The sequence below is a fragment of the Rattus norvegicus genome, chromosome 10 (assembly GCF_036323735.1).
Source record: "Rattus norvegicus strain BN/NHsdMcwi chromosome 10, GRCr8, whole genome shotgun sequence".
Taxonomy (NCBI): Eukaryota; Metazoa; Chordata; class Mammalia; order Rodentia; family Muridae; genus Rattus; species Rattus norvegicus.
In genome coordinates this window covers 12,125,132-12,149,599 of record NC_086028.1, presented here as the reverse complement: position 1 = coordinate 12,149,599, position 24,468 = coordinate 12,125,132, and the positions used below count along the sequence as shown (strand labels likewise).

Below are 24,468 nucleotides of genomic sequence, written 5' to 3'. Positions count from 1 at the left end.
TATCTGAGTTACATCTGGATATAGAACTCCCACCACCACCCCACCCTGAAGGCCACTGTCACCTGCCCACTGCAGTGATAGCTCAGGACCACCCTTCTGTGGCTGTCAACACGAGCGCGGGGCGGTGCCGCGCCAGGGCTTCTAGCAACCACCAGCGCCCGCATCTACTAACCTCCAGCCGGGGAAGAGAAGGCCAGTGGCGGAGTCTTGCGTCTCAGGAACTCGGAGGCCCTCTGACTGGCTTGATCGCCGAAAGGCGCAGAAACCCCGGCTGGCCGCTGGCGTCCGTGCACACACGCAAGGGTAGCTGGGCGGCTCGCAGCAGTCTTTGAACTTGCGCAGCCGGTGCGGGCAGCTTCGGGAGCCGGCCCCACCAGCGGCCCGAGGCTTGCCCGCTCCCAAGATGGTGGCGTCGTCGTCAGGGAGGGCGGTGCCACATGGAGCAGTGGCCAATGATCTTCCGGCTCCGCCGCCGGCAGAGCACGAGAGGCGGAAGTGCCGCGGGGCCGCCTTCCCTGTCCCGGCTGCGGCCCCTGCCGGTTACATAATCTGTCGCGGGGGACCCCGCAGTCCCACGTACGGCTTCCCGGCTCCCCCAGGATGCGCTGAGCCTTGCGACACCGTCCGCTGCCGCCGGCTCCCGTCCGAGGTGAGGCAGCCGGGGCCTCGGCGGGTGCAAGTCGGGCGGTGGGGAGGTCGCAGTCGCGATCCCGAGGGCACTGGTCGGCCGTGGGTGGCCAGGGTTCCCGGAGAGCGCGCCCCTTACTCACCCCTGCGCGGGCGCGCTTCTTGGCGCCTAGTCTGTTTCCGTGGCGGAGGCGGCGAGGGGCGCGGTGGGGCGTCGGGAATTGGCCTTTCTGGGGACCCCCAGCCAGTAATTGCTGGAATCGGGAGATGGAACGGCGGCATTCCCTGGTTTTGCTGGAGGTGAGGGGTCTAGTCGACTCTTCTAGCTCCAGCTTCTCCTGAGGGACTTGTTGCGCTGGGGGGTAATCGTCGACTTTTTGCACTGTGAAAGCCGAGGACCCTGCTTTAGGTCCGTCGCGTCTTTTCATTCCAGCAGTACTTTTGATATTCCGGCGAAGCTAAGCTGACCCTCCATAAGCGACTCTGGCTTATTTCTTCTGAATTGGAAAAATAACTTGCCAAGGAGAAAAGGGGATCTACGGCTAATGCTGTTGTCTTCTGAGAAAATGTGGCTGGGGCTGTGGAGAGGGTACCCTGGGCCTTTCCTGAACCTCCAGCAAATGCCTGCGTACCTCGCTGATGTCAAAACCCAAGGCATGGATGGGGAGCCAGGCTGCAATAAACATAAACTTTGGCTCCTTTATTGATCTCTTAACTCTGCCAAGTCCCAGAGCCATGCTCTTGGGTCATTCTTGTCACCCTTTGGTCTTGAAAGAAGAGACTAAACAGCCTAACAATGTGGCCCCTGTGGTATCGGGAGTGCTAATTAAGAAAGTTGCCAAAGAACTTTTCCTTTTTCAAAGTACTAGAAACATAAAACCCCTGAATTAGTCTTGGCTTGTCTGCTGGTTTGTGTGACCCAGCAGGCAAAGTCATGTTACTCCAGAAATCATGTATGCAAAGACTTGAAACGACATAACCATGTGACATGGAGGAGAGGTTTAGAACTCCTGTGACCTTGTTACCAGCTGAGATGTCAGGAAGAGGAAGGTCTGGGACAAAAGCAGCATATAAATACACATACAGAGAGATCTACCCACCAGTGAACTGCTAGCTAGTACAGATGGGATTAAAGACTAGAGGATTTTTAAGGGCCGTCATTTGCAAAGTAGCACACTGGTCATGGCAGGGAGCATAAGTCTGCACACCTCTTTTTAGGGCTTTTGTACACAACAAGTATAAAATGCAGGACGTACGCCCCTTTGAGTGGGGTTTGCCTTGGCTTCTCAAAACAGGTTCAGTTTGCTAGAATTTCATCTTACAGACCTAGATAGCCTCACAGTAGGCTTCCTGGGCTGGATTTCTATGAAAATTGTTACAGCTTGTCACAAAATTAAGTCTGGTCTGGTGTCAGCACACCAGCACCAGCATAAAACATACAGTTTTGGGTTTTTGTTTTTTTTTAAGTCTCTGTGTGTCCTGTCCTTACTATCTTTAGCCTCTTTCAGTTGTAACTTGAAGAGATTTTGTCACTGTTTAACCACACCCACACACCGTGTGGAGAGTATCTTTAGATTTGACTTGGTCCAAGTTGCATAGCAACAACATGCTTCTGACCAGAATGGGAGATTTCTGCATGTCAGATCTGAGGGATTAAAGCTAGTCCTGAACGGACACCGGGGAGCAGAGGTTATCTGTGACCAAGGAGTGCTCGAGGATGGTGTCGGCCCAGCGCACCTCTTAGTGCAGTGTGGAGAGAGTCCTACACTGAAGTCGCAGGAAACACACAGATGGAGACAGGAGTCGTTAGAACTTGAGTTCTAAGCGAGGAATGTCCTTGCTCTGCTCAAATAAGATGGTGGTCCCGTGGACTTGAGTAGAGTATGCCGCTCACCAGGCATGTCTTCTCAGATGTGACGGCCCCCTCCATATGTACAGCTCATCTCCACCACCTCCTGGAAGGGTTTTGACACCTCAGCATGTCCTCTGCAGCAGGCAAGGCTGGGGTACTTGTAGCAGGTCCTGCTTCTATGGTGTGAAGGGCTTTCAAGTACAAGGCTGGTCTGCCGGGTGATGCGGGAAGTGAAGGGTTTGCTGCAGACACTGAACTTGATTCAGCAGACAGTTGGACCTTCTGTAACTCCAGGGCAGACGGCCTTTCCTGGACATCATCCTGGTGTCTGGAGGTGCGATGGCCAGGAATGTGACAGCAAGTGATGGTTAACTGTTTGTCCCATATCTTGGCTCAGACCTCGTTTCGTGTCTTTGCCTCAGTCATTGTCCACCTGGTCAGGAGAGAACTACGCACCCTCAGAATGCTGGTGAGATTCAGCCAGGTGTGCTAGTGCACACCTTGGTCCCAGGGCTTGGGGAGCAGAAGCTAGTAGATCTCTGTGAGTTCAAAACCAACTTTGTAGTAAGTTTGTAGTAAGCTTGAGGAAGGTGAAGGATGCATAGAGAAGATGAGAATCAATTGTGTTACAGCATCAAGGTTTTTAAATGTTTCTTCGAATTACTAATAGATCATAGACTTGTAACATTGCCTTTTAAACCCAGCACCGGAGGAATAGCATGGCATTCCGGGCACTGACACTAGAAATAAATGTCAAACACAAATTCAGAGCTCCAAGGAGGAGAAAGGGATGGTTGTGAGTAGAGACAAGGAACAAAATAGTGGAGAAAGTCCTTGTTCCTTTGTTTCCACGAGAAGATGGAAGGTATCTTGTTATTTTAAAAGGCTATTTTTAGAGCACAATCACACACAATTCTAATCCCAGCACTCTAGAGGCAGAGAGAGACAGGAGGATTGTCCTAAGTCTGAAACCAGCCCGAGATATACAATGAACTTTCAAGTAAGGGCGGGCAAAACCATGTCCCAAGCAAATGGACTGGTTTTCAAAGCTCCCAGCTTGCTTGCTTGCTTGACTGATTGATTGATTTATTGATTGATTGATTGATTTTTGTGGGATAGTTATTGTTACTAAAAAAAAAAAAAAGATAAAAAGAAAGGGCTGGAGAGATGGCTTGCAGTTAAGGATGCTTGCTTTTCTTTTAGAGGCCTTGAATTTGGTTCCTAATCTACACAGGCTACTCACAGCCACCTGAAACTCCAGCTCCAGGGGCTCTTGGATACCCTCTTCTGGCCTCCATGGGCACCAGGCACCCAATAGGGAGCACAAACATGCAGGCATCCACACAGTAATAAATGAATGTTCACGATAAACTCAGTGAAGCTGCTGTGAGGCTCGTGCCTGTAATCCCAACACTGTTGAGGCGCAGGCTGAATTGAGAGTTTGATGCTGGGGTAGGGGTAGAGATGTGGTTCAGTAGTTAAGAGTGCTTGCTGTTCTTGCAGAGGACCCCACTGGATGGGGGGCACCCACATGCCAATCCACACACTCACCTGTAACGAGGGGATCCGTTGCTCTTTTCTGGTGCTGACGGAATGCACAGGCATACATGTCAGAAAAATACCCACACATAAAATAAAGATGAGTCCTTCCCTCCTTCCTTTCAAGAGGTTGGTGCTGACCTGTGCTGACTATCATAGAGTGTGCTAGCGGGACTGTCTGAGAAAGACGTTTTTCCCCGTTTGTTCCTGAAATGGGGTTGATTTGGGCACAGAGACTTGGAAATATGGGCTGATGATAGGGGTTCTTTTCTAGAAGATGGTAATGCCATGGGGTTTCTTCTATTCCCTGGGTGTTCCCAGAGTTCCGTGGATGCAGTTCATTTAGGTGGCTGGAAGATGCTGGGAACTGCAGCTGTAGCCTGTTCATAGTGCCTCACCCCATGGTCTTGCTGCTGCACTCCTACCCAGCGTGTCTGATTACTTGGCCTGTCCTCTGGCCTCTCCTTTTAACCTTTCATTGAAGTGTGTGCAAAAACTGCTCCACCTAGCTAATAAGCACAGTCCGGGCACACGTGCAGCCTGTCAGCTGCCTACAGGGCAAGCCCTTTCCTTATGTAAACTCATTTCCCTCATAGGACCCAAAAGAAACTAGTAACAGTTGTGTGGAGGTGGGATGAGCACAGAATTTCAAATTTCTGCCTTCTGTAGTACTTTTTTTTTCTTTTTTTTTTTTTTCGGAGCTGGGGACCGAACCCAGGGCCTTGCGCTTGCTAGGCAAGCGCTCTACCACTGAGCCAAATCCCCAACCCTTCTTTTCTTTTAAAAGAGGGTTTTAGTGTGTGTGTGTGTGTGTGTGTGTGTGTGTGTGTGTGTGTGTGTGAGAGAGAGAGAGAGAGAGAGAGAGAGAGAGAGAGAGAGAGAGAGCGCAACCGAGTGTATGTCTGCATATCACAGGTGTGGTACCAGCAGAGGTCAGAAGAGGGCATCAGATCCCCTGGAACTGGACTTAAGGGCGGTTGTGAGCCAATGTGTGGATGCAGAGGAACCTTGGTCCTCTGGAAGAGCAGTCGGTGCTCCTAACCACTGAGCCATCTCTCCCGCCCCTGGCTTCGCTTTTTTTGCTTTTGGCAGTGGTAGGGATGGAACCTAGGCCCTATGCATACCAAGCGAGTGCTTCGGCGGTGAGCAACCCTGCAACCCACGCATCTTCACATGCAGTTTAAGGACATCCCTCTCCTACGTATAGAGGTTTTGTTTGCTGTTAAGCCTTTTATGAAATGGTTACCTTAAAACTTGCAGCGTTTTTTATTTTGGAATTTATGTAAGCACCAATGTGTGTACTTTGCTGCTTACACACCAGCCCTTTAAGGTGTTTCTGCAAGGCGTCTCCAGCCCAGCTCCAAGGGCCTCCTTGGTGCCTCTTTACAACTTTAATCTGTGCCCAGAGCAGTTATTTCCAGCATCAGTGCATAGATGCCTTGCAGAGTTTTACAGAAGTCAGTGCTTGGCCTATTTTAGCACTTGATGGGTATTAATTCTTCTTGTAATTTGAAGACACTGTTAAGTTTCCTTGTCATTATTTGTTAAAATAACCAGTGAGATTATTTTAATACAAAATGTGTTAGAAATTTTCATACTCACAGTCTATATTTTTAATAATAAAATAAGCCAAGCTCATTGCCGAAGGCGCAAATGGTATGAAAGCTAACAGTGGAAGACATAGACATCTGCTGGAATTATCAAGGAAATTCAGACAGGAGTGAGGATAATATTTTCAGTGATGGCCGCCACCGCCGCTGCTGAGAGGATGGTTACCTGGGGTGGGGCGGCAGAGGGAGGCCTGGCTCTGATCCTGAACACCAAAAAGTTGACTTCATGATCAGGTGGATATTCATATAAACTTCTATGTTTATTTTGTTTTGTTTTAAATTCTGGACAATGTAAATGGAAACAATAAAGAGATTTAAAAAAAAAACTTTTTAGGGGCTGGGGATTTAGCTCAGTGGTAGAGTGCTTACCTAGGAAGCGCAAGGCCCTGGGTTCTGTCCCCAGCTCCGAAAAAAAGAACCAAAAAAAAAAAAAAAAAAAAAACTTTTTAAAAGCATTAGGGACAGAAAGATTGGTGAGGCAGGAGGGTGGGTCTGCCTCTGGGAGGGTCTGCGGCAGTCTTATGCCGAGGTCTGCCTGGGTCTGCCCTGCCACAGGAAGGCTGTGGTGAGAGATGCTGAAACCAAATCCCCCTGTCCCTGTGCTTTGTCCCTAGAACTGAGTAGTCTGGTTTCTATTTCTCTTGGGTTCCTCACCAACAGGAAGGGATCTTGTAGCCGTTCTCTGTACAGTAGCAGGAGAGTTCTTGGCCTGGATAAACCCTACAGGAAGTCTAGCTTTGATGTTACTGGAGTAAGCCAAGCAGATATTTTCCTCTTTTTGTTTGTTTCAGACAGGGTCTTGTGTAGCCCAGGCTGGCGTCAGACTTTCTCTGTGCCCAAGATGATCTTGAACTTCCGAGCCTCTGTCTCTAACCCAAGTGCTGGCTTCTTTTCTTTTCCAGACTGCTTTTGGCCATAAAGTATGATCATAACCATAGAAAACAAAGATAGGAGACCTGTGCAAAGCGCTTCAGTGATGGGACTGTAGGGTTCCGTCTCTGACCTACATCTGGCCTCAGCCTTCCCCCGGGGTCTCTGTGCTTCCTGCTCAGTCTGGTGCTGGATATGAAAAGGGCTGCCAACTAGCTAAGCAGATGGATGCCATTCAGACCACGTCTATTGCAACTCAGAATGTTTCAGTGCACTTCCAGGGCCGGGAGTGCTCAGAGAAGGGTTCTTCTGTCCTTGTCCCTGTGATGGGGGGGAGGAGAGAGCAGTGCCCTCCCCAGACCAGTTGGGAGCACTTCTCACATTGTCTAATGTACTTTTTTGTCACAGGATTTCTGTAGCAAGCTAGTTTACTGTATAGAAATGATACCGCAGTGTACCATCCTCCTCTGTGTGGCCAGTGGTTTCCGACCTCTGCTCTAGTCTCTTGAGCAAAGCCTGACTTTGTCACACAAATTTGAGAAATTAATGGTTAAATAGGTTTTTAGTATGAAATAGAGAGAATTTTTGACTCAGAGATAAAAGATTAAGACTGGACTTGGGGCCTCACCATGTGAGGCTGGTTTTTCCTGAGATGTAATGAACATGTAGCCAAATACACAGCTAGATCTGGGGCCTGGGAAGACAGCTCAGCAGTTAAGAGCACTGACTGCTCTTCCAGAGGTCTTGAGTTCAATTCCCAGTAACAACATGGTGGCTCACAACCATCTGTAATGAGATTTGATACCCTCTTCTGGTGTGTGTGAGGACAACTACAGTGTACCCATATACATTAAATAAATCTTTTAAAAAAAATAAGCAAGAGCCATGTGGATTTGGTGCAGGGGAAGGCTGGTTTATACTATTTGATGTATTGAGGCAGGTCTGTCTGTGTAACACTTCTGGTTTCAAACATTATTATCCTGCCTGAGCCCCTCAGGTCCTGGGGTCACAGCTGTTCGTGATCCTATCTGGCTTCCATATGGGTGTATGTTGTTTTTGAAACATTCTCATGTATTTCTTGCTGGCCTCAAACTCACTCTGTAGCCAAGAATGCTTTTGAACACCTGATTCTCCTGTCTTTGCCTCCCAAATGCCATGATTATAGTTAGTGTACACCACTAAAGCCCAGGCTTTCTACTTGATGGGCAAGCATTCTGCTGACTTAGCCATACCCTCATCCCCCAACTTGAAAACCCTTCTCCCTTCCTCAGCCCCCCCCCATAACCACTTTTTGATTGCCAGAATCATTTTTTTTTTTTTTGCCAGTTCTAGAATCGCCTACAGGTGGAATCCTCCTGTATCCTATATCATTTTGGATTTGAAAGAATGTGTCTCAAATCATATATGCTCAATATATATGGTACAGGCTCCCTTCAGAGCATGGAGACTTGGTTTTTAAGAGGGATGCTGTTTAGAAATAGAGAGGTGGGTGTTTGTTTCTTGTATTCATTTTCCTGCTCTGAAGTTTTGGAAGCAGACAGGCAGCTATGGAGATGGCTTCGCACCCACAGGCAGCTGCTCATTTGAACAAGCAAGCTGTGAACCATGTTTGCTGTGGCCTTCACCCCACACACACTTGAGGCCCTGAGCCAGATTGCTGATACACTAGGCAGTGGCCTGTATCTGTCACTGGTGTTTCCTTTTCTCCACCTTCCCTGAAGGAAGGCGCTTAGACTTCATCTTTGTTGGCTTTTCAAAACAATAAACCTTGTGTCTGTGAAATCTTGCATTCTCAAGAGCCTTCCTGCCTTGCATATGGGGAAGCTTTTGATAATCTCGCTCATGCTCTGCTTGAGGGAAGGTTTATGATAATGCCCGCCTCTGTAGACTGAGGAGAGATGAAGGTCTGAGAAAGTGTTGCAGGGAGTGGCATGGAGTCTGAGGAGGGAAGGAGGCAGCAGAGGTAGAAGTTGGACACAGTAGGGAAGGGGCGGGGCGCTGAAGGGATGTGGAGGCCAATGTGTGAGATGCATCACAGGTGTCATATTGAGTGACTCTGGCACTGTTGAAGTGAGGAGGTGCCACACGTGTTTACAGCCTGTCTGAGAGGCGCTTGTGTGAAAGATGCTGTCAGCATGAGAGGAGCTTGCCCAGGCAGGAGAGGGATGTAGAGCTGACCTTGTAGATGCTTCCCATGACTCAGGTTTTAGAATCTTCCTGAAGTCATGGCTGAGAAGCTGAGGCAGACAGCTGCCCTGAGGCCTAGGGATGCCATGTTGATTAGGAGTGCTGTGACTCCACTACACTTCAAAACAAAATAAACAAACCTGGCTTAAAGTACAAACCAGAACACCTCTCTCCAAAACGTTCCAGCATGCATCTCCTGAGGAAGACCTGGACCCGAGGGCCTCCATCTGCAAGGAAATTAACAGCTATTTTGTACCTTCCATGTACTAGCCAGCCTGCGGTGTAGTTTCACTAATGTTTCATTCTGTTTTCATGTATAGGTTTAGGCATTACGTTTGGTTCTAGATCTCCTTGTCTCTCTTCATTTTGTTTGTCTTTTCTCTCTCACTTGTTTTGTATCTTTAATGTGATTGCTCTTTTGGAGAGCCCGGATGTAAAATGTTCCATGTCCATCTGTCGATGCCACTTCCCTTACTGCTATATGTTCAGGACCCTCTGCAACCAGAAAGCCATGTCTAAAGGCTGTGGTTAGGTCCAGGCCTAGTAGGTTTTGGAAGAACCCCCAAAAGTTTGGGCTCTCTCACTTGCCGTAGCTGGAGGCACGGGTATTGGAGAGGCTGGCCTGATGGTAGAGGTCTCCGTGTTTGCACAGGCTAAGTACTTTACGTCTGGTCCTTTCCGCAGCCCTCTCCTGCTGGTCTCTTATTCTTTGAGGAGTCTTTCTGGACTTGGAGGTTTCCTCTTGAGAGTCCACAGTGATGACACTGAGTCTGTCAACGTTTTTACTTTTACATGGTGGTGATTCTGTAAAAAAGTCCTTCATCTCAGCCGTTGGAGATGGACAGCACAGCTCCTCCCAGAAAGCTAGAATTAAATGTAAAGTCCTTTTCCTTTAAATGACCTGCTTCCAACTTAAAAGAAAAAGTATGGCAGGTTGCCCTTTTGGTAGAGCTCAGCACTTGTCTTCCCCAGACCTGACTTAGAGAGTGAGTTCCAGACCAGCCTGAGAAACTCAGGGAGACCTTGTCTCAAACTGAGGTGACTGGGAGCATGGCGTGGTGATAGCCTGGGAGCATGGCGTGGTGATAGACTGGGAGCATGGCGTGGTGATAGAGCGCTTGCCTGAGCATGCATGAGGTCTGTGGGTGTGAACTTCAGCCCTCCTTCTCCCCATGCTCATTAGCATCTGGTTATTTTCAGTGTCACCAAGTTTCTCTTGCTACACAGGGAGGAGAAGCATGCATTGTGTGACCTGCCCTCCGGTGGTGAAGCCAGTGCTGTTTGCCCTGAATAGCTGATCATTTACTGGCTTCCACCCAGCAGGCTGCTTGAAGCGGGCTGCTGTGTCCAGGTCGGTCTTTGAATCCTTTGCCTCCTGCAAGTGAAGGAACAGCAGTTACGAGATAACAGACCAGGCAGGCAGGAGGTGGTCACTCCTGGGGAGAGCTGAAGAGTGAGTGCTGCTCCAGTGGACAGGACAGAGGCATGGACCAAAAGCAGCCAGCTCCTCTCCATCTGCAGTGAAGGCCCACAAGGAGAGCATTCTCTCAGGCACCGGAAGCCACTAGCCATCTCCCTTCACCCACTTCCTGGGTTGGTTTAGAGGAACGGGTAAGCAGGCCTCCAGGTGATACTGTCTCCTCTCCCCACAGGTGTGAATGACAGAGGTGGTGCCTTCCAGCGCCCTCAGCGAGGTCAGCCTGCGCCTCCTCTGCCACGATGACATAGACACTGTGAAGCACCTGTGTGGCGACTGGTTCCCCATTGAGTGAGTGCCGGGCGTCGTGTTCCCAGAGGCTGCACACACACATCTGTAATTCCTGAGACTGGAAGGAGCAAGGCTGGGCCTGGCAGACCATTATGGTCCCAAGTTGCTGTCCAAAGTTGGTCAGCTAGGCAGTGACCTCAGGCCTCTTTGTTTGTCTGCTGCTCACCTTCCTTAAGAGGTTCTGTGAGAAATTTCACTTTCAAAGATGTCACTGTTGCTTGTAGTCAGGAAATTAGGAACAACATCAGTGTAAGCAGTCAATTAGCTGTATTAGGATATGTCCATGTACAAGTGCAGTGCCGCTAGTGAGGCGACCTATGCCTAGAGGACTAGAAGTCAGGAAGTGGAAGCATAAAAAGGTCAGGAGTTCAAACCTGAGCTACATAGTGAGCTTGAAGTCAGCTTAGGCTGTGCGAGAGAGACCCCATCTTTAAATAGGGTTGTTAGTTATCCAGAACAAAAATCTGTTAAAGAAGTGTATTTACTGACAGAGAATTCCTCCCTTTCCTTTCTCTTTCTCTTACTCAGTATAAAATGAAAGCCGACTAGAGAACAGTGCTTGCCGTATTCCGGTTCATTAAAACACCTATAAAAGAGGGTAAAATATCATCTAGAGGATGAAAACCTCTATATACTGTACAAGAAAGGGACGGATCCTGCCCTTCATGAGAACCATGGCTGATGCTGCTTTAATAAGAGACAGGGTTAGCGGGAGAAGAGAATAACCATTTTATTTGACCTGGGTCTTCTGTCACGGAAGCCTTCAGATTCGGGATGGAAACGCCCATGGTGAATTGGGTTCCCTGAAGTACGAACTGTAGTATAGAGATGGTCTGACAGAGAGTATTATCTTCTCCTGATGGATTGAAGGTGGAAGGCACAGGGAGGCCCGTCTGCCTAGATTCCTTGTGGACTCTGCAGCAGTCCCTCTTCCTGGCACTGGGTAGGACCCTTCTGGAATGAGGATTGTGTTAATTTTGTCGTTGCTGTGACCAAAATACCCGCTGGAAACAACTTAAGGATGACAAGGGTTATTTCCCACAGTTTCAGAGGTTTCAGGACATTGTGACAGAGAGCAGCTCACATTACAGTGGACAGGGAGTAGAGGGGAGCAGTAACAGAGAGGGCCACAAGCAAACCGTTGCCCCTAAGGGAACACCCTCAGTGACTCACTTCCTCTAGCCAAGCCCCACCTTCCGTGGTTCTACACTTCCGAGGAGCCTGCAGTTCCCAATGCAGACTGTGAAACTGCCAGTGCCTTCACAGACACACCCAGGAATGTACAAATTCATGGGCACTTCTCAGTTTAAGCTGACCCTCAAGATTAACAGTGGTATTAGAGCTGCTGTCAGATAGACAAGACAGGACAGAATTTTTTCATGGCTTCCTCTTCCTATGCAAAGAATCAGGTTGGCTTTAGAGGAAAGGGATCTTCTGGTTCCTGTGGTCCATATTGGAGTAGAAGAATTCTAGGTTACATGCCTTACCTCGGGAGAGAATGAGAAACAAGAGGCAGGAGCTCTGAGAAATTTCCCTCTGGACCTTCACTTGGGTGGGGATCATTAACTAGCCCTCAAAATATTACCAAATTAATTACTGTCAGCAGTTTAAGTGGAGTGGATTATTAATACCTGTCTGTTCCTCCATTTTTACTTGCCTTATTTCTAGATTATGATATTGAAAATACAGGTTTGGGTTTTGTTTTGTTTGTGAGGAAAAACAGACACGACCTTTAAAATATCAAGGCTAGGCAAGGTCCTATATTTAAATTGTCCATATTTCATGAGTCCTAGCCTCGCACTTGTTTCTCTGTGCCAACAGAAAAGTAGGGTTACACACCCCCATTCTGCATCTATGTTGAAATATAAATTGCCAGCTTCTTAAGAATGTGAGCTAACAGTGTTCTATAAGATAAAACATAAACTATCCTTCAAGTTAGCAATCCTGGGCTGGAGAGATGGCTCAGTGGTTAAGCGCCCTGACTGCTCTTCCAGAGGTTCTGAGTTCAATCCCAGCAACCACATGGTGGCTCACAACCATCTGTAATGGACTCTGACGCCCTCTTCTGGTGTGTCTGAAGACTGCTACCGAGAGAGAGAGAGAGAGAGAGAGAGAGAGAGTGTGTGTGTGTGTGTGTGTGTGTGTGTGTGTGTGTGTGTGTGTGTGTGTTGTGTGTGTGTTAGCAAACCCACTCCTAAAAAGTAATCCCAGGAAATATGAGTGCAGTAAGCACAGAAATGAGGCCCTGCTGAGGGACGGCTGAGGTGTGTGGATCTGCACAGTTGTAGGCCTGTACACCTCTCAAGTAACCAGCCCTTCCTATTACTTAGTCATGTGTCCCGTCCCCACCCGTGTCTAGTAAGGTATTTTAAGCCCTAGTCTACACACCCACGAACTTTGGCTCTTCCTTGAATCACCTGGTCTAGTCTTCAGGACTAGAAAGACTCACAGAGGACCACTTGCAGTAGTCATCTCTCTCCTTCCACCACACAGGTCCTGGGTATTGAACTCAATTGAAGTCGTGGCTGCAAACACCTGTACCTGCTGAACCATCTCACCAGCCCTCATAGAATTCCTCACAGACCACCCAAGAGTTCACAGGTCACTGAGGCCCTAAGGTTTCAGCTTACACTGCTGTGTGCTGTCCCTCCAGGAACTATTCTACGGAGATGATTTTATTGGAGGGTTCCCCCCTTTCATACATCTTTTACATAAAAACCTCCCATGTGGACAGGTAGCTTCTTTGAGACTATAAGTGATAGGCAGGGTAGCCTATGACTCACCTGAGTGTGCTCTCTCCCTCAGGTACCCAGACTCATGGTATCGTGATATCACATCCAACAAGAAGTTCTTCTCCCTTGCTGCAACCTACAGAGGTGCCATTGTGGGAATGATAGTAGCTGAAATAAAGAATAGGACCAAAATACATAAAGAGGTATGTCTGTGTATCAGAGGCTTGGCCCTTATGGTGACTGAAAGGGGTGTTGCAATGGGGTCACATTGCAGCTCTGGCCTCTGTTCTAAGCAGCTTGTGACCAGAGGAGTCAGAGTATGTCTGTATGGGGTGCATAATCACAGAAACCACGGAGGACCCCAGGAGCTAGGATTGTAGGTGATTGTAAGACGCCACTGTTAGACTCGGGTCCTCTGCAAGAGCGTGATCATAACTGCTGAGCTCTCTCCAGCCCAAGGGCATGTGTTTTGTTCATGCAGTAATATAATGAGTAAGACCACTAGTGGACTTAATAAAGATGGCATGTTGAAGTGAGAACAAGCAGAAGGGACAGACGTGTTGGGAACCTGCCCACTGCTGTGTGGCATGCCTGTGGTTTGTACTTTGGTACTGTTTCATGAGCCCCAATAAAGCTGTAGTTTGTTGAGGAATATGCTAGGTTTCAGTCAGGGATTGGTGAAAATGTATTTCTTTTTGCTCAATTTTGTGAACTACTCAAAGACTTACCCACCTCAGAACCCTTAATGGTTTGGGCAGCTACTTTAAGTGCAGCTAAAAGGCTGTGTTCTTTGTGTTGATTACAGTGGGGAGTGTCCTGTGGATTTTGGTCACAGCAATGGATCAGTGTTTACTTTACCCAGGATAGGAAATCCAACCAATCAGCAAATGGTTTTGTATGGCTTAAGGTTATTCTTGTTTGTCTCCCCCCCCCTTCCTCCCTCCCTCCTTTCTTCCCTGTCTTTCTTCCTATCTTTCTAGACAGGGATTCACTGTGTCCTAGCTGGCCTGAAACTCAGACCCGCCTGCCTCTGCCTCTCAAGTGCTGGAGTCCAAGATCGTGCGCCCATGCGCGGGCTGCTTGAGGTTGTCTCTTTAGAAGTGAAGGAAGTGAGTTTGAAGCAGCAGCTTGTGGGCAGAGTACGTGTCTAATACACAGGAAGGCCCTGAGTCCCATTCCCACAGGAAGAGGAAGAACCATGTCTTCCTAAGAACCCAGACCACTGAAGGTTACCCCACCATGCATATACTTTGTCTTGGCACACTGTTTGGTTGGGAGGAAGTTGGTTCTTGGGGTTTTTGGTCTAGCCCAGCCTGTTCCTGAGCCACTGCCTCACAGTGTTCATTGCTAAGACAGAGTGCGCGTACACACAGGCCAGTATCCTTTGACTCTTCCTGTATTGGATGCTGTCTCGCTTGCCCACACCTTGTTTCCTCATGATCCCTCCCTGAGGCTTTTTCTAGTGGTTGCCTGCCTCACCATGCACACTGCCTGAGGGTCTCTTGGCTGTGTTTACCCTTTCCACAGACTTGGGGGGGCCCTTCCCCGTCTCTCTGTTTTGGCTTCCATCATTAGCCAGGGCTTCTGTTAACTAGAGAAGTAAATTTACCCCCTCCCAACACTTGCTCTGTCCAGGTTCACTGTAGTATAGAGTTCTAGGCGGGGAGCAGGTCCTGGCCCAGCCCATGCCTAACACACAGGAGCTACTTGATAAATGGTAAGCAGAGAAGCCAGGTGCCCGTGTCCTTTCTTGGAAGGGAAAGCCTTATAATGCTGTTTTTCATATTCTTAAGAGGTGGGAATAACACGAGAAACTCATGGGCAGAGTCATGACTCTCAGGAGACATTTTTTGTCCAGAACGAGAGATTCCTGGAGCACCATGCTGTAGTGTATCTCATTGTGCTGCTCTACCCAGCATGGGCACCAGGGACAGCATATTTTTCTTTATAAACCTTTAAAGCGGGGCTGGGGATTTAGCTCAGTGGTAGAGCGCTTACCTAGGAAGCACAAGGCCCTGGGTTCGGTCCCCAGCTCCGAAAAAAAGAACCAAAAAAAAAAAAAAAAAAAAAAAAAAAACCTTTAAAGCTTTGCACCTAGTCTGGCAAGATGGTTCGGCAGTAAAAACCAGACAAGCTGAGTTCAACTCCCAGCACCCACATGGAGGAGGAAGAGAGCCAACTTCTGAGTGGTGCTGCAATGTGCCCTCTCCCCGACTCACAGACAAATGTCATATAACTTTGCACTAGTCCACCGTCGCACAGTGGCGGCTGTCACTGCTTGTTGACAGACTATGTGTGACCACTCTGGACAATCCTACTCTTTTTTGTTTCTCTCTTGGGGTGCTAGGATCAGACCAATGACCTTATGTATGCCAGACATTTGCTCTGTTAGGCTACGTCCCCACTCCCAGCCATCATCTTTTAGCCTGTTGTAATGAGTGGTTCTGGCATAAAGCTCCAGTTCACCATCGCTGAGATGCTCCTCATAGGTATACGTACTGTATGTAGCAGCCTTCTGAACTCAACTGTTCTGTAGGTCGGTGGGACTGTCCTTGCCTCTTTGTTCTCCCCTGCCCACCTTGTGGCTTCAGATCTCAGGATATGCAGAGTGGACTCGTAGAACCCTTATAGGGTCTGCCTTGAGCCTGTGTACCCGCGTTGCCCTGATTTTCTCATAATTTCTCTTTAGGATGGAGATATTCTAGCCTCCAGCTTCTCTGTGGATACACAAGTTGCATACATCCTCAGTCTGGGAGTGGTGAAAGAGTTCAGGAAACACGGCATAGGTAAGAAGCAGAGAGTTCACGGTTAAACCACCCCTCCCCTAGCCAGTTAACACCCTTGTAACCCAAGCCTATCACTTTTTCTGAGGTCTTCAGCTTAGAGGACCCTCAGTCTCTTCTTCCTTATCCCTGTTTGGGGACAGATCCTGTCCTCCTGTCCTCCTGTCCTCCCAGTGTCTCTCCTTAGGACAGCCTCAGGAGGGAGTAGACCTCCCTTACCTCTCCTGTTGCCACACATAGTCATGTGTATTGGCAAACTTTCTCAGTTCAAAGAAACAAACATAAAAAGTCACAGCACTCTGCCGCATTCATCAGTCATCAGATTCCTGTCAGCTCGATAGAGCATGCAGCAGGGAATAGCAGTCCTCTTACCCAGGCCTGCCTTTCCCATACTCTCTGGGTTCTGGTTTACACTTTTTGCTGTTTGAAAGGTTGGTAAATGTCCACTGTGGTCCCAGAGCACCTCCAGGATACATCTGTGGCCCACAGTTGCATGCATTTCATGGACTCGGTCTGGCTAGGATCTTTAACAGTGGGAGGTAACCAGAGGCTGGTTTCAGATCTGGGAGTGTAGCCCTCTAGGCTCCTGCAGAAGCTTGGCTACTTCTCTGTTCTCTTAACTGCCCTGCTGTGGGACCTTCCTCTCCTTCCCCAGGTTCCCTCTTATTAGAAAGTTTAAAGGATCATATTTCAACCACCGCCCAGGACCACTGCAAAGCCATCTACCTGCACGTTCTCACCACCAACAACACAGCAATAAACTTCTATGAAAACAGAGACTTTAGGCAGCATCACTATCTGCCCTATTACTACTCCATCCGAGGGGTCCTCAAAGATGGCTTCACCTATGTCCTCTACATCAATGGCGGCCACCCTCCCTGGACCATCTTATATCCTTTACTGCTGGAAGGGAGCAGAAGTCTTTGTGATTTGCTGCCTGGAGGGCTAGAGAGTCAGCTGGAACTGCGACCACCTTTGGGTGACAGTCACTGGCTTAGCTTGCAGCATTGTTCCTTGATTAGTTCACGTTGTGGGCAGGTGGGGTGTACTGACTGGTTACATACATTCGGAAAGCTGGCAGTCCCTGGCAACTAGAGCCCAGCAGGGAGGTTAAGCTTTAACTCTCTGGGCCCAGGATTAATTCATCCACTCATTATGGAAAATGCCCTGTTCTAGAGGTCAGCAGTAAACCTAGAAGATACAAGCATCCCCTGTGCAGCCTGTGCTGCAGAGAAGAAAGGAAACAATGGCAGAAGAACATGAGTTCAGACCTTAGAGTTGCGTGATCCAAGGTGTATTTCACTCAGCCCCATCCTCCCCGCTAATGATGTCCTTGTTAGCGGGGAAGGAAATCAGATGTCCCAACAGTCAAAGGATAATAGCCTGAAATATACCACATGTGTCTGTATCTGTGTTGTAGAAATGACTCATTTTAGAGGAAAGTAAAACAGGAAAGAGGTGACCCAAAGCTTTATAGGCCCTGTTCACATGAAGTCAGGCACAAATAGGCATGCAGGGTTAGTACTGAAACATCTTGTTGGGGTGGGCTCTGCCCCTCTGCAGAGCTAGACACACTTATAGATCCTACCCCTAGTCTTTGTCAATTACCTCATGATGCTTGCCCTGTATGGCTCCACTGTGCACTAGTTCCCAAATTGACGGTCTATTTAAAGAGCCTTCCTAGTATTCTCTAGGGTTTAATAGGCCCTTGGCCTCCAGTTGAGTACATTGTGCCATATGGGTACAGTGCTATAGTCATTGATCAGATCCAAAGACACTGCATGTAGGCAAGGCAGATGGGAGCACATGGCATATCTTCCTTGACAGAGCCCACAGACTACATCCAGCACCTGGGCTCAGCACTAGCCAACCTGAGCCCCTGCTCCATCCCACACAGGATCTACCGCCAGGCCCACAGCCTGCTTTGCAGCTTTCTGCCGTGGTCCAGCATTTCCAGCAAAGGTGGCATTGAATACAGCCGTACCATGTAATGCCGTTGGGGCAGCCTCCACCAGGCCTCTGTCCTCAGCACTTTGTGGAGCCTATTTTCCTGTCTGTCTGACTTCTGCTGTCCTTTTCGAGGAGCTGGTGGCCACCTGCCGGCCCATCAGCCTGCCTCAGCTGCAGGCCCGGTGCTATGCTGGCTGCCTCAGCTGCAGGCCCGGTGCTATGCTGGCTCAGGAGCAGAATGTACACTGGTCGGGTAGGTTGTCAACAGGTAGGAACCGGGAGGAACCGGGAGGGCCTGGGGAGTCTGATTCTTGTGGCACCAAGAGGTCTCTAGGCACCATGAACAGTTTACAGTGCATCCAGAAGCTTTCTGAAGAGTGAGGGACCAAAGATCTCAAAGCACTTGCCAGAATTCTTTTTACTCCCTGGACTTTGTGTGTTCGTGTACATATGCATACACATGTGCACGTTTGTGGAGCGTAGAGCTCAACTTGGTGTATCTTCAATTACTTCCTCAACCTTAATTTTGAAACAGGGTTTCTCCTGGAACTTGAGGCTCATTGGTTTAACTGGGCCAGCTAGTGAGCCCGAGAGATTCTCTTGTCTTGCATGTTTATAGTCACTTGACTGAGCAATCTCTCCAGCCCGAGTGGCTCTTTGTTTTTGTTTTTGTTTTTTTTTTAAGAAGAAATGTTTTTAAATATCTTTTGAGAATTTGAGGGCATTGGATCCTCTGGAACTAGAGAAATAGACAGTTTTACCATGTAGATGCAGTGTGACTCAAGTCCTCTGGAAAAAGCAACAAATGGTCATAACCACTGAGCCATCTCCCCAGGCCCTCGACAAGGGTTTTTCTTTTTCCTTTCTTGTTTTTGTTTTGTTTTTGGGGGTTTTGTTGTTGTTGTTAAAATGGATTTACATGATTCAAACGTTGGAAAGGTACAGAAAGACCAAGAATTCCTACTAGAGGCCCCAGTTACTCAGCTTCATCTTCCAAGAGGCACCCATTGATCTGATTCGTGCCTGCTGCTCCTCAGATTCCACCTAGACTTCCACTCTGACATCAGTGCATCTCCAAGTGACATTCTCCAAAGTCCTGAGTGGGCTTCCCAGTCTGACAGCTTTTAAATGAAGATTGTGCTTGGATGCAACCATTTTGGTTGCTGAGAGCTGGAATCCCAGGCCAAGAGAACAGAATTGCAGATCTGGAAGAGATGTGGGTGTGGCAGCATCCACACCATTGGCCATCCACAGAGGCTTGATGCACATCCAGATGTGAATCTTGACAGGGATCGCATTTGTATAAAGTCGCAGGGGAACCTGGTGGGCCGGAGAAATCCTCATGTTCTGGTATACCCCGGTTCAGCTAAATCCCATAGGCCAGATAGAGAGGTGGGTAAGCATTCTGCAGTGCCTTCACGTGCCATGCTCTCTTCCCCTCAGGCTCTCCTTCCACCTGGAGTCCTTGTCCTGCCTCCATGCCCTGGCACCACCCAATGGCCTGGCAGGTGTGTCTACATTCACTGGGAAAGGGCTTGCCAGGCTTCTCCTCTGTCTCCTGCTCCTTTAGCTCCTTCCTACAAGATGGACTGAACTTTGCTGAAAACGTGGACATTTCTGACCCTGAAGACACAGGAACCTTAGAATAAAGAGGCACAGCAAGGAGAATGTCAGTTTTTGTTTAGGAATGCCCTAAAGAAGCTTAGATGATGGAAACGGTTCTTACTCCTCCATGAAAGGCTGGAAACTGGGGAAAGAGAAAGAGGGGCTGGCCCTTCACAAGAACTTAAAAACTTCAGGAATCAGTCCTCTCCATGGACAGATGGGACAGTCCCCTGTTCCCAGTGTTCTACTGTCCACTTCTTCCTGTCCAGAAGGATCATCCTGCTTGTTGAATCCTGGCATGTTCCACATAGCTGACCTACACTGGGAGCTGGGCTAAGGACAGGTAGCTATTGGCTTCTGGGTTTCTTCCCTGCTTATCCTTATAGAAGCTGAAACTTCAAGGCCTGGGCCTATGCAGACAGGAGGAAGCTGAGCTTTGTATTGGCATCTCTGCTACTGTGGACCCATGGCACCTGGCCTTGGGAGCAGAGGGCAGCTGCTGCCTTTGGGCCTTCAGCCTCTGAGGCAGAGACTTTGTCAGCACCACGAATTGTGCTTGCAGCAGACATCTCAAGTTTCCAGCATCCCTTCCCTTGTGCCCCCATGTGTTTGCTGTCAGAGTCCTGCCCAGAATTGCTGCAGTGTTACAGGATCCCTTGCAGGGTCTCCTCACAGCCCCTCACTGTGCCAGACTGAGGAAGAACAGCTTTATTGACAGGCCTCATTACTGAGCGCTTCCCTCCCTCAGCGTCTCCTGGCTCAGGGCTCTCAGGCTGTAGAGCCAGCCAAAGGCTGCCTGGCCTCAGAGAGGAAAGGGCCCCCACAAAGGAAGGCCAAGGCAGTTAAGTATCCCCCTTCCTCAAGAGAACTAGCCAGCAGGTGGCCAGTCCTGACTGGTTTGGGTTGTGTGCTGAGGCCCCAGCCCCGCATCCTCTCCCTTTTCAGTCAATGGTGATCATGTGATTTTCATTTCTGCCCTGTGTAGTCAAGGAAGAGTCTTCCAGAAGGTTCTGACTTGGGCATTCATAAATCCAACTCAAAGACCTCTCGACCTGTCTCCCTTCAGTCCCATAATTATTGCAGTGTCCAGCCCAGTGTTGAACAAATTGTAGTGTGTAGTCTCATTACAAATAAATAGTCTTTCACTAGTCTCATCCTGTCTCTAGTTGTTGGCTCTCCACACTGTGCTTTGCCCTTGTGGGCTAGGGCTGAGGGTTGGGAGCTTGCTGCTGTCTTGACGGCTCAGCATGCAGGCAACTGTCCTGCTTAGGGCTGTGAACTTGAAGGCTTCTGCTGCTGAAAGCATTAACTGGCCCATTTCTTAAAGGTCCTTAGCCCTGGCACCAGCACTGGCAGCTTTCAGCTTGGAGTTAGAGCCTGGTCCAAATGGGCAACTTTATATTTCTCTTCTCCAACCCCCCTGTCCTCCGCCTGCTGATAAAGCTTAGGGAAGGCTTCAAGGGTAATGAAGTCACATGGTCAGCAGAGGCCTTGGTCATGTTCACAACCAGTGTGGGAATGTCCCTGGTGGATGTTGACGTTGTCTGCAGACAGTTAATTTAGGTGGTCACAGCCTGGGGGAAGGCATTACTGGGAGGCTGCAGAACATCACAATAAAGACTTGGTCCAAGTACCTGAACTCTAGTCCGGCTGGAAGAATACTTGTGCCAGTATGATGGGCTCCCATGGGGCCATAGACTCATCTAAACCCTTGATGGGGGCAGTTGGAGTCCAGGCCAAAGTGCCTGCATTGGTTGGTGTCCTGGCTCCATTTTTAAACTAAGCCCACGCTTCATCCCTTCGCCCTGTGTTTGGACTGAGACTCTGCTTGCCTTCTAGAGCTGTCACGTTCAGCAGCTTCTCATCCACAAAGCCTCCCCGGACCTGGCTCCTGACTCTCCATGTAACCCCTGGAATGGATGCAGGATGTTGACTGGGTTGGCTTAATGACAAACAGACAAGAAGGTGCAGGCCTTGGCTTTTACTGAGATTAGACCTGAGGACTCCCTGGCCTCTCAGGAACCCGATTCTCTGCTCGGCCTGACCTCCCAGGTACAAGTGGCTGACCGGAGTTTGGGCAGGCTGCAAGGGCACTGACATGCTTCCATTTCTTCTGTCCCTCTCATGGATCTTCTTCCTCCCTCCCTCCCTCCTCATGCTTTCCCCAGACCAGCCCAGGTCTGGTGCTAGGCAACTCTGGGGGCCATCTCAGTGGGGAGGGCTGCCTCTGGGACTGAACCCTTCCTCAGTAACCCTGGCCTCCTCCTCCTCGGCCATCCTTCCCCTACTGTTCCCCAGCCCTGGCCCTTTGCCTCCTATGTCCTCTCCAAGGCCCCAGAGCGGGTTCTCTTGCACAAGGGACACATGGTCTCCTCCAAGGCTCTCCAGGACCTCTTGGGCCTGAGTCCCAAGCCCTCGGGGGGACCAGACTGGGAGGGGACACCCTTGGCTGGGTCCATGCTGGAACTGGAAGCTGAGGAAAAAGGAAAGAGAAGTCACTCAGAGGGACCCAGTCTAACACACTACCTTGGGGTCCTCGGCCCTTATAACCTTCAAGACAATTGAAGGGCTTGGCACTACTTCCGTGAGGGTGAGGAAGAGATGTCGGGGGTCAAGCTGAAATGTCGTGAGTCCTTCATTTGTAAAATGAAGGAACTGAGACAAAGTTGTCCAAGGTCTATCAAAATCCAGATTGAGGATAGGAACCCAGAACTCCTACTCTTAGATCTTCTCTGCCTTAACACCCCAACAGGCTTTTGCTGCAGTCCACTTGTATATTACTATCCCTGAGATTTCACAGGACTCAGTGTGTACATGGATGTTCTGAATCGATAGTGGGGCACACGGATTTAAAAAAAAATTAAACAAGATCTTGGCCCCTGTAGCATGACATTATTTTAGTGTGTCCTGGCCACTGCGTCCTTTCCTAGTTCTTGGCAGAAAGCTAGGAAATGAAAGGCCCACTTGAATTCCCTTCAGTCTCTCATGTCTCCGGTCCTGCCTTAACAGAGCTCACCTGTGTTTCCCAGGCTGTCCCTGGGCAGGCGGGCTTCCAGGAGGGCTGAGCAATGGCCGTTACCTGGACCCAGGGTCCCCTGTGGCAGGGCCAGGGGCCAGGGCGAGCCTTCAGGCCGTGTCAGGCTGCCCCCAGCCATGAGCCGGCCTAGCCAGTGGCTTCCGCATTGGCCGGCAGGCTGCATGTGGCCTGGCAGGTAGAGAGCCAGGCTCCGGAGGTGTCGCAATCGGAAGTTCTTGGGCTTGCTTCCCTGGGCACTGGGGCCCTGCTGCTGCTGGGCCCCCAACCCTCCCTCATAGATGTTAGGTGGTGTGTCAGGGTGGCTGGGGCGTCCTGGGGCCCAGCTCACTGCATCTGCAAGAAGAGAGAGAGCAGGAGGGTGATGGCCAGTAGGCCCAGCATCTGGGGGAAATGCAAGTACCAGCTCATATGTTGGCCTCCACCCCCAGGCTACCCAGCCTCAGTTCCTGTCTATTCCCATTACTCTTCTTTGCTCCCCTTAACAAAGGGACCTAAGCAGCCCAGGACTTTGGCACAGAGATCCCACTGAGCACTTAAAGCCCTTTTTGTGCTCTTTACTCCAGAAAGAGTATGCTGGCACCAGTATAAGCACAGTGAGTTCAAGAGGACATGACTGGCCCAGTCATATAGCCTAGATCAGGAGTTACTCCCTTCCCAAGCATGCACGTCCCTAGGATCTCCCCAGTAGCTTTGGGCCCAGGTTGGGACAGTGTGGCATCTCTGCTGCTGCTCCTCCCTGCAGCCAGGCACCTTCTCTTATTCGAAGCTCAGAGAATGCACAGACCAAGGCTTCCATGGAGGGCCAGTATGGTGGGGGAGGAGTGGCCAGGCCTTCTGTGCAGTAGAGCCTGCTCTCCCCTGCCTAGGGGCTGGGTCTGCAGGTCTCCCATGGCAACTGGTCCTTATGATGTCACAGTAATGACTCTAGTCTCCCTGGACCTCCTAGTTTGGGAGACGATGGTATCTGGTCAGGTGGGAAGAGGGCAAGGGAAGGGACCAGAATCCAGGGTAAATCCACTGATCCTCAGATTCAGAGGAAGCCACATAAGACAAATTTGGCTTTGGTATGCTGGAAAGTTGTTCTCTAGGATGACCTTTTAGGGGCTTTGACCTCCTCATCTGTGGTTGGGAGAATGAGAGTTTCAAGAACAAACCTGGAGAGATCTGAATCATGCTGAGAAGATGGTTCTGGGTGACACCTATCTAATTATCCATTTTCTCATTGGTTGTTAAGCAATACGTAATAACGCTGATTTTTTTTATCCCCTGTGCATGTGGACAAACGAACAATTGTTCTGCTGGTAGAAATACAAAACTACAGGTACTTTAGAATCTTAACTCTGTCACAAGCTTTTTATGCTTCATTATAGAAAATTTAGTTCTAGGTTTTACATCTAGGTTTATGAACCATTGTTTTTGTACATAGATGCTAATAGTTTCATTTATTTGCTCGTTTTTTCAAAACCATTTGTTGCAAAGACTATCCAAATGCACCGTCTCCCATGTTAGACTAGCCACAAATGTATGGCCCTACTCCACATACTTTTAAGTCCTTAAGTATCTACTCTTGTCTGTACCACAGTGTCCTAGCCAAGAGCACCTTTACATCCTGTGCCTACCCATTTTCCTTCCTCTTCGCCCACCCTTCTTGGCTCAGCTCATCTCTCCTCTCCCCAGCCTTTCCTTGTCGCGGTTGTCCTCGACTCGTAACAGTCACCAAGGAGGGTTCACTTCTGAGCCTGGGCTGACCCCAGCACCAAGGCCTAGTACGCCAACACTACGGCTCCGGGCTCAGAACTAACCACCGTTTCCGGGGCAACCTCTGGCGCGCGAGTCTGGGCGCTAATTTCCGGCTTGTCCAGCTGTGCGTGCATGAAATCCTTCCGGGTACAATTCTCGAATTCTGCC

At 49.3% G+C, this 24,468-nt stretch overlaps 3 protein-coding genes across 17 annotated transcripts in view; 2 read left to right on the top strand and 1 right to left on the bottom strand.

Moving 5' to 3' along the window:
* The window catches only part of Cluap1 (clusterin associated protein 1), a 65,095-nt gene that overhangs the window by 9,841 nt on the left and 30,786 nt on the right, over nucleotides 1–24,468 (top strand). Inside the window, exons 1-7 of one of the 8 annotated variants that reach the window (XM_063269488.1) lie at nucleotides 511–649; nucleotides 10,338–10,453; nucleotides 13,259–13,388; nucleotides 14,166–14,294; nucleotides 15,875–15,971; nucleotides 16,624–16,859; nucleotides 17,804–20,677. In XM_063269488.1, coding sequence (XP_063125558.1) covers nucleotides 10,344–10,453; nucleotides 13,259–13,388; nucleotides 14,166–14,294; nucleotides 15,875–15,971; nucleotides 16,624–16,859; nucleotides 17,804–17,959 — 858 coding nt within the window. In that variant the 5' untranslated portion in view covers nucleotides 511–649; nucleotides 10,338–10,343 and the 3' untranslated portion in view covers nucleotides 17,960–20,677. Of the gene's footprint in view, nucleotides 1–510; nucleotides 650–10,337; nucleotides 10,454–13,258; nucleotides 13,389–14,165; nucleotides 14,325–15,874; nucleotides 15,972–16,623; nucleotides 16,860–17,802; nucleotides 21,576–23,485; nucleotides 23,882–24,468 lie in introns of those variants that run through there. The other 7 variants (XM_063269487.1, XM_063269486.1, XM_063269489.1 and 4 more) reach the window with 7 other exon arrangements.
* Naa60 (N(alpha)-acetyltransferase 60, NatF catalytic subunit) lies at nucleotides 547–20,574 on the top strand. Its single transcript, NM_001014226.2, has 7 exons — nucleotides 547–649; nucleotides 10,338–10,453; nucleotides 13,259–13,388; nucleotides 15,875–15,971; nucleotides 16,624–16,858; nucleotides 17,803–18,171; nucleotides 19,362–20,574. The coding sequence occupies exons 2-6, from the start codon at nucleotides 10,344–10,346 to the stop codon at nucleotides 17,957–17,959; spliced, it is 729 nt and encodes a 242-aa protein (NP_001014248.2). The 5' UTR covers nucleotides 547–649; nucleotides 10,338–10,343; the 3' UTR covers nucleotides 17,960–18,171; nucleotides 19,362–20,574.
* On the bottom strand, nucleotides 11,159–24,365 carry C10h16orf90 (similar to human chromosome 16 open reading frame 90). Of its 8 annotated transcripts, none has more exons than XR_010055524.1 (4): nucleotides 24,180–24,320; nucleotides 22,540–22,893; nucleotides 13,237–13,353; nucleotides 11,159–11,404 (listed from the first exon to the last, which is right to left on the bottom strand). XR_010055524.1 is itself a non-coding variant. In XM_063270078.1 (4 exons), exons 2-4 carry the CDS (start codon nucleotides 23,731–23,733, stop codon nucleotides 21,839–21,841), a joined length of 531 nt encoding a protein of 176 aa, XP_063126148.1. In that variant the 5' UTR covers nucleotides 23,734–23,826; nucleotides 24,180–24,365; the 3' UTR covers nucleotides 21,490–21,838. The 8 variants fall into 8 exon arrangements, 4 of the variants coding, with proteins under 4 accessions (XP_063126148.1, XP_340758.2, XP_006245899.1 ...); XR_010055523.1 differs by lacking the exon at nucleotides 24,180–24,320 and adding an exon at nucleotides 23,715–23,854 and having other exon boundaries at nucleotides 11,159–11,407; XR_010055521.1 differs by lacking the exon at nucleotides 24,180–24,320 and adding an exon at nucleotides 23,311–23,449 and having other exon boundaries at nucleotides 11,159–11,407.